Raw genomic sequence first — 8,759 nt, forward strand, 5'->3', positions numbered from 1 at the left:
TGCTAACCAGAAGGCTGGCAGTTCAAACCCACCAGCCACTCCTCGGAAGGAAGATGGGGCAATCTACTTCTGTAGTGATATCTTAACTAAAGGGTGTAAAGAAGAGGATTACCATATAACTAGACCATTACCTAATTTGTATTACCTAATTTGGCTTCTTACATACTGTTTTCCAAAATACTTGAGTATTGTTAAAGTTGTGTCTTTGTGTGTGTGTGTCTGTGTGTGTGTCTCCACCACTGCCACTAGTGGGCAATGAATTGATTCCAACTCAAGGAGACACCATGTGTGCCAGAGTATAACTGTACTCCATAGAATTTCCAGTGACTTGTTTTTCAGAAATAGATCACCAGGCAAGGTACCTCTGAGTGCACTGAAATGTTTAGCTTTAGCTGCTAAATGTGTTAACCACTTGCACCATTCAAGGACTGACGTATATGTATATATATATTCATGGTTGTCAACTTGACAGCAACTGGTGGTAGTAGAAACACACAAACATATACACATATTATATTATTATATACTTACACTTATATATAGTAGCTATGCAATGAATATATTCACATACATACGTATGAACATTTGTACAAGTGAATTTGTACTTTTAAGCTTGCATTTCTTCTATAGAGGCCAAGTAGATTAGTGGTTGTCTTGGACTGGGGAGTAAGAATGGAGAATAACTGTTAAAAGATATGAGAGATCTTATTGGAATGATGAAAATATACTAGAACTGGATTATGGTGATGGTTGCACAACTCAGTAAATTTTCTAAAAATCATTGAATTGTATCCTTAAATGAGTGGATTTTATGGTATGTAAATTACACCTTAGCAAAGCTATGGAAAACTGATACTCCTGAATTTGAGTTCCTTTGGTTCTAGGCTACATATAAAATGAAAAATTACATCACCGTAATTTTTAGCTGCTCTTTTCCCACTGAAGATTATTGCCTTCCATTGCAGAGTAGATGGGCTGTGGGATAACAGAGCCAGATAAAAGCCCAGTGCCATATGATACCAGTCTGTCCTGACCACTGTTGGCAAGGAATGAAGTTACTGACCACTGTGATGTAAAGAGCCATGTGAAGTGGAGAGTGGTAGCTCAAGAAAGTGATTGGCACCATGTTTCACAGCTGGTGCTGCATGTGTCAAAAGATAAAAACCTTAGTATCTAACTCATACGTGATGGTGTGTTTTTCTTCTTTTGCAGGTTGTCTTAGTCTTTGCTCTCAGCATTGGTGCACTTGTAATATACTTCATAGACTCGTCAAAGTGAGTATCCAAATACATTTTCTTGCCTTGTTTTCAAAAACATCACAAACCTTCACCTTGATCAGTATGTTTGCTTTAGCCAACTTCTCTGTAAGAGCCTCTGGATGCAGAAGACTTTTCAGGGAAGGCAGGGCTCTTCTGTGCTGAATTTCTGAATGGGCAAATTCTCCAGAAGAAGGGTACTTTAATTCTGCTGGCATGAGAGGGAGAGGCATCTGAGGTCACACCTTCTTGGTGGGTGTTATTTATTTTTAAGTAGCTTTTCCTGACCAACTGTTTTCACTGAAGATATTAAGAGGGAAGAGGGCTTTGATGTGAATTTGCAACCTCTGGGAGGGTATGGTGTTCAACAGATGAAGGTCTGAGCCATTCTTCTCATGGTTGTAGGATCCTTTTCTCATTAGGGTTTCCAAAGATTCAGCCTTACTGGAGGTCAGATCAGAAAGTATGCCACTATTCTTTGCACTTTCCTAACTGAATGTTTAGGGTAGGGGAAGTATCACATACTGGTACTTCTTGACTTGACAAGGTAAGGATGTGAGATGGAGGCATGATGACTTCTGGAGGTGGAGGGCCATGACCATCTGAGAATACCTAGAGTAGACACTTGTGCAGACCCTTTGGCCACCAGCAGAGGGGACTGGTGGTCTAGGGTAGCCTAGGCTGGGCTCTGTGCCATACATGGTAAAGACGTTGAAGGAGGCAGAAGAGAGTGCTGCCAGGACTGCAAGATGGTGGCCAGTTTTGCTCTGGTTCTTGCAGTTGTCACCCTGGCTCCATCCTTTGTTCCAACTGATCTCATTGCAAACTCAAAGGTGACACCATCTGGGGATCTGCAGTGGAGTTGGCATTTGATCCTTGAGTTCTTTGCTCTCAATGTCTACTGTTTTTAGCTCTGACTCTAATATGAGTGGACACTAGACTTTGATCCTAGGAAAACCCATTTAGATGTCTCTGTTGACTTACACCCCAATGTGTTTGAATTCTGAGCTTACTCCCACTTCCCTGTGGCTCAGGATGGTGGTAATTTTACGAATACCTAAACTCTGAGTTTCTTAGATCCAGCTGGTCACCGGCCAAAGGATTTTGTACACTTGGGTGCAGAGGCCAAAATATCACGTCAGGGAAAATAAAGAAAACATTTCCTCTAATAACCTCTCTCTGAGAACCAGCGAAGTCTGAGAATGTCAGAGGTCTTGCAACCCATCCTCACACACAAGTCTGGGCTATTCTTGCCCATTTCCAATCCTTTAAAAGTCCTCCAGGAGACAAGGTTCCACATGCTTCTTCCATCAGCTGTGCCTGGCCAAGAACAAGAAGAGCTTTCTGAGTTCAGAAGATTCCAATTGCTGTGTCATTTATGGTAAGCGCCTTTTACATATTTACTGTTTATAATTCTGGGCCATATTTGTGTTGAACTAAAGATCTTCTAAAGCCCTGCTCTTGTTTCTCCATTGTCTTTCTCCAGGAGTGTTATTACACATCATGGGGTGGACACCCTGCCAACTTCCACAGCATGGGGCCAGCTTCCATGCCAGGGCCCAGGAAGTAAGTTTAGGCATGTATCTGTGGCCCTAGAGGGAAATCTTTTTGTGGAGGTGAGTGTGGTGATTGATTAGAAGGACACTTGTCTCCTTGCCATCCTTCCTTCCCCTCCCTTTTTTCTCCTTTGTATTTCTCTCAGAAATAAAATGCTCTTGCCAGATGGATCTGGGTGGTGTCCTTTTTTACATTGTCTATTATGAGTCAGTTTTTGCTTTGTAAATTTCAGTGTTGTCACCTCCATTTGAGAGGATGGAAAGAGATGGGATTCTCCAAAGAAGCCTCTTTCCTGAATGCCCTGCTCACCTCGGTGACCTTTAGTTTTAATTATGATTCTCCTGAGTCTTGGAGAACCTGGCATTGTGAATCTTCTCTGATCTGTTTTCTTTTATGGGCAAAGAGTCTACCGCAAAGAGGGACCTTTACTGCTATTCTCAGATTTTCCCAGCAAAAATGGTAAAAAATTTTAGATCCCAGCCTTTCTCTACTCTGCCTGGTAACTGCCCTAGACTTGGGCATTGTTTCTTCCTTGTCACTAAGCTGTGTCATTTGGTTTGCCAAATTTTGTTTATAACAAGATCTTTTTATTTATGAAGCCCTTTCCACTTTTGGTTTGCCTTATTTTATTTGATCCTGAAACCATATCCTAGGATTCTGTTCAGTAGAGGGCCAGTAAGCACAATTAACACACAGAAGTCTTCCATTTCACTGGGGAAAGCCAGCAAGCATGCTCAGTTTAAGTGAGTAGAAGAATTTAATGGAATCTGTGGAAGTCACTTTTATAAGTCCATCGATTCCAAGGAATGGAAAAAAATTTTTTTGAATAAATTAAAATCAAGCTTAGTGACTAAGATAAAGTTCTATTTGCACATAAAATGCAAATGGAAAGAGAATAAGAAAGCAGAGTGTAAATTCTTAAGTGTCTTATCTTTTTCATTCAACATTGTTACCAGTTAAATACACTCATAGTTTGACTGGCCATCTGGACATCTTGGAAAGCTAGCTTTAAATTTCTTTAGAAAATTATACTAATATATCACTCTGGAAATAAAATACCCAGTGTTTAAACCCTCTAGATTGTCTTCTGACCTATTTATAGGCTTTTCCAAGAGAGGGCATATTGGGAAGATTTTTCCATGAATGGTTTGTGTCTATGAACTTCAATGAGAGCTGGTGTCCCCAGAATATTTGGGGATTGCGCAGTAGAGAGGTTCAAGATGTAAGGCCCTTCACGCCTACCCCTTTGAAAAGTGCAAGATATGCAAATGAATATATAAAACAGGTTCTGATTAGTCATCAAGGCAGTCCAATTCAGGTTGTGCAAGTGGGGAGATAGGCTGGATGGATATTCTACTCCCTGGTCGTCAGCACATGGGTAACACAACACAAGTTAGATAAATGTCATAGTTGGTCCTTTTATGATTTATGTTTTTTTTTTTTTCCATCTTTCAAAGCTTGTTTTACTATAAAGAAGTAGTGAGTAAGTCATTTGCAAAGAAATCTTCCCCAGCACATCTTTCCTTTTCAGCTTTTAGGCTACAATAAGTCCTTGAGTATTTCTTTTTCATTCAAGGAGTTGAGAAACCCTTCTTTGGGTTTTAATTTTCCTAGAGTGATCACTGAGAAAGAATCACTTGTGTAGCCACAAGAGATTGCTCTCTAGCAAAGATAGATTGTCCTTGAGCTCTTGGAGTTGAAAGCCAAAAAGAATTACGGTACAGTGTGTGAAAATTATGCTTCATCATCCCAGCGGTAAACTCTCTAGAAATACCCAAGCAGAAGGAGATGTTCTACTGAGTCTTTGGATGGATATAAATGTCAGTATCTTAGCAAATACAGACAAGCATTTCGTACACACTCATTCCCTCCCTAAAAGGATTTCCTCCAATTAGCCACACAGCACAGATAGCCATAGAAGCTCTGTCTCTCAGTAATTATTTTTAAAGGTTTCAAACCCAATTTGAGGCACACGTCACTCTGGCTCTTAATTCTGATGTCTCCTCTGACCCATTCCTCCCTCACACTTTGATATACAGTGAAGAAAAATTTTAAAAAAAATTGTACAACCAAGTCAAAAATGCCCCTAGAGCCCTGTGGGTGATAATGTCACCATTGCTGGTTCCATCTCTGTTTGATTCCTCCCTTTGACACAGGAAGAGTAACTCTTCTCTAATAGATAAGAAAAAGAAAGCCCCAACAGTGTCAGCGTCAGGACAGGATTCACGGGTTACATAATGCCAGCCGCTTCCAGAATTTCAAGAGAGTTGGAAGAGAAAAAGGCTCAGGACCCTGAGTATTTGCATTTTTTTCCAGGGGCATTCTGGGAAAGGATGACTCACGTGTGTATGATCTTTATTCCTTTGATTCATGTTTAAATCCCACTACTTCTTAAGCCACAGTTACATGGGTTATGAATATTTAATGATGCATATACTAAAAATGAAGGTCAAGTCCTGATCACTGGTGACTTCAATGCAAGCTCATGCCTCTAAAAGGCAAGCTACCTGCTGTTAGCAGAGGAAATCTGAAAGGTTAGACATTGTTAAAATTTTCCTTAATGACTTTATCTGGTCCAGAATGGCTGATACACAGTGCTGATTTTGTCAGTCTTTGCTCTTGGCTTCTGGTGCCAGCAGGGCTGTTCTGGGGATATGAACATTAGGGGGAAGAAATAGCATATAAAATTTGGAAAATGTTAATCAATCCACTGGCTAGATTGCCACTAACTAGATTGTAAGACTAACAGTGGTCTTACGATTTAAAAATAGTCTTCCCCCAGACTTAATAATTTTATTTCTGTATTCACTCATTCATTCATTCATTCATTTTTGTGCTTATTCATTCATTTTGTATTCATTTTTTCATTTGAAATATCTTCATTGTGAAAAAGCGGAATAATTTACAGACCATTGGGTAAGGTAGTAAGGAAAACTATCTTTAATGTTAGAATAGAAATTGATCAACTTGTTTTAATAGTCTCTGAAAATAAAATGCATTGTTGATGTAATGGGATACCCAAACCTTTAGCAGAACTGACCAGTCATCTAACAGTTTTTCACCTACCCTACTCTTACGACAACATGGCTTCTCATCTCTCATCCTAGAAGTTCTCCTTCAATGAGGTAGAGGTGGCAGGTGGTTGAAGGGAATTAGCATTTATTGATCATGTGCTGTGTGCCAGGTGTAGTGCTAAACCAAAAAAAAAAAAAAAACCAACCTCACTGCTGTTGAGTCGATTCACCTCATAGCGACCCCTCCTTGGATTTCTGAGGTGGTAGGTATCTCTATAGATGTAGATTGCCCAGTCTTCCTTCTGAAGAGTGGCTGGTGGGTTTGAACTACCAGCCTTCTGGTTAGCAGTCAAATGCCTTAGGCACTATGCTCCTAAGTATAGTGTTAAGCCCCTTAAAATAAATGACACATGCAGTCTTATTTAATTCTCCTAACAACTTTATAGGGTAGATATTACTCTTCCTGTTTTCCAAATGAGGAGGCTCAGTCTGCAAATTTTGCCCCGAAAAACAAAGCTAATAGGTGGTGGAGCCAGGATTTTAATCCAGCTTGTCTCATTCTAAGGCCATTAAGCAATGAAATTCTAGATTGTTAGACTGACTAAATGGATTTAAAGAGATGTTGTAAGAAGCAGAGTTCTCTTAGCTTTATCCTGCCAACTCCTCTGTCTTGTTTTCCATGTTCCCATTTCTTATCCTGGAGACCACATCTGGATGTGGGTGGTGCTTAGGAGGGTCCTATCACAGACTTTCCCTCTAGGATGCTACAGGGGGATGTACACTGATGTCTGTCTAGTCTTGATTCATTCTTTCCTAATTCTGGCTTTATAAAACCCTCCTCTCTCTTACCTTGATGGAGGTGGCAGAGAGCATATTGTGATGGCATAGGGTCAGGTTAGTGTAGAACAAGGAGAGCTAATTGTCTGTCAATTGCTCCCTCCCATGTAAGGGATTCTTGACAGGTAGAAAGACTCTTTGCTGCAGCCATCCTTACATAGTTCTCTGGGCCTGTTAATTGGCACATTATGGTGGATAACAAAAGGGAGCCTGTTTTCCCATTAGATAAAGTCCTTGATCTTTTTAGAGAGTTGCAGAATTTAGTTAATATGTTATATTTTGCATTGTGCTCCGTGACATTTATGTGTCTAGAAACCAATTGACTTTAGGAAAATTTGGTTCAAAAGAGGTTCCTATGGAGGAGGTCTTTGAAACCATGGAAGACAATTGGCTTCCTTCCCTGTGTTGTTTTCACTGATAATACACAGGTATTGACTGAGCACCTCCCATGTGAGGACAGATTCAATCTTGTCAATCATAGTACATTGTAAACTGAAAAGTACTGCAAATAATAGCTTTCAGTATCATCATTTGAACATACCCTCCCACCACCAGCATGAACAGCTGGACAGCTCATAACGTGGAGAAGGAAGGTCACCCGGCTATGCGTCGCCTAGATCCTTTGTGGAACTCAACCTTTCTAGGTTGTGTTCTGAAAAATTTGCCCAAATTTTCACTTTTATGTCTTCTTTGAGAAGTCATGGCAAGCATTTAACCTTTGTTGAATATGTCAACCTAAATCTTGGAGCGAGTAAAGCATCTCTGCGTTCTTCTTTTTTTTTTTTTTTTCCTTTTTAAACACTACCCCCAATTTTCTCCATCCCTCGTTGACATTTTTATTCCCATTTTGGTTTGGAAAATTATGGGTAGGAAAAGTTCAAGGGCACAGTGTTCAGAACAACAGCACACATCTGTGCAGGGAACAGAACAGGAGAGCCAACAGCTGTTGCAAGAATGGAATGTCAGATGGTAGAGGAGTGAAGCCCACTGAGGAATGGTGGAAGAAAAGGTGCCTTCAGGTCAAAGAGGCTGTAAATAACTCCCAGATGGCAAGCCCTGTCCTCTTTCAGAATTAACCTTTAATGGCAACACTCAGTTTTCTGGCATGGTAGTAACCCTACCTCAGCCTTTCTACCTCATCTAGTTTTCCAAATTGCTTTTTTTTCATCAACTGGGTATGAACCTGGTAGAGAAGACAAGTGGAGAATGTAGTAAGGAACAGAGTCAACTTGTATTCACCTTGAAGTTCAGAGCACAATTGCTGCATCCTTCTACCTTCCACCTTGGTGAGGTGGTCTTCACTTTTTGGCTTCTTTTGGCTTCCTTGCTTATTTTCCATCATGAAGGAGCTGCATAGATGCTGTGTACAGCAGGATCTAGAAGCACCAAGGGAACTACTTATCTTATTGGAGAAAACAGAGACTATGTTAGGAATGAAAACCCTGTGGAGCACAATTCTACTCTGATACACATGGAGTCACCGTGAGTCATAGTTGACTCAGCAGCCACTGTTGGTGGTGGTGGATGTTAGGAGTAGGAAGGAGAACTTGGGTAGAACTTCCAGATTTACTACAAAGGGCAACTTTCGAATGTTAGAACTTGAAAATTCCTCAAAGAGTCCATTGGATACATTTGTTCCTTGTGCCTCCGTATCCTCATGGTTACCCAGCCAGTCAAAGGCAGTTACAGAGCCAGAAGCTGAAGCTTTTCCTCACCAGGCCAGGCCCTTTTCTTCTTGATCTCTTGCATTCTTTGTACTAAATAAAAATGGGCAAAGATGTGATAGTCTACTCATTGCACAGCGAAGCAAATACTAACTTTTTATACTAACCCTTGATAGTCAGACCATCATCAGGGGGCCAGCTTTAGGGCCCTAGGGAAATAATGAAGATAAGCCCAGGTGGAAAAGATCAAAGCCAGAGAGGTGGTGCTGACACCAGTTTATTTCATGGCCAGAGGCCTGGATTTCTTGATTCTGCTTCTCTTTTTTTTTTTTTTTTTTTGTCTTTTCCTGTCCTGGAATTCTTCTTACATGTAAGTTATCCCTCTTGATGGTGTCTGAAGGTTAGCAAGGCTAAACACACTGTGTTTGCCT

General features: G+C 40.5%; 1 protein-coding gene across 1 annotated transcript in view; it reads left to right on the plus strand.

The window, feature by feature from the left end:
- Nucleotides 1-8,759, plus strand: part of KCNMA1 (potassium calcium-activated channel subfamily M alpha 1) — a 1,147,148-nt gene that overhangs the window by 597,243 nt on the left and 541,146 nt on the right. Inside the window, exon 2 of the mRNA XM_007938677.2 lies at nucleotides 1,213-1,274. Within this exon, the coding sequence (XP_007936868.1) occupies nucleotides 1,213-1,274 (62 nt within the window). The remainder of the gene's footprint in view (nucleotides 1-1,212; nucleotides 1,275-8,759) is intronic.

This window comes from Orycteropus afer, unplaced genomic scaffold (genome assembly GCF_000298275.1).
Source record: "Orycteropus afer afer isolate SDZICR_OR568_19922 unplaced genomic scaffold, OryAfe1.0 scaffold00052, whole genome shotgun sequence".
NCBI lineage: Eukaryota > Metazoa > Chordata > Mammalia > Tubulidentata > Orycteropodidae > Orycteropus > Orycteropus afer.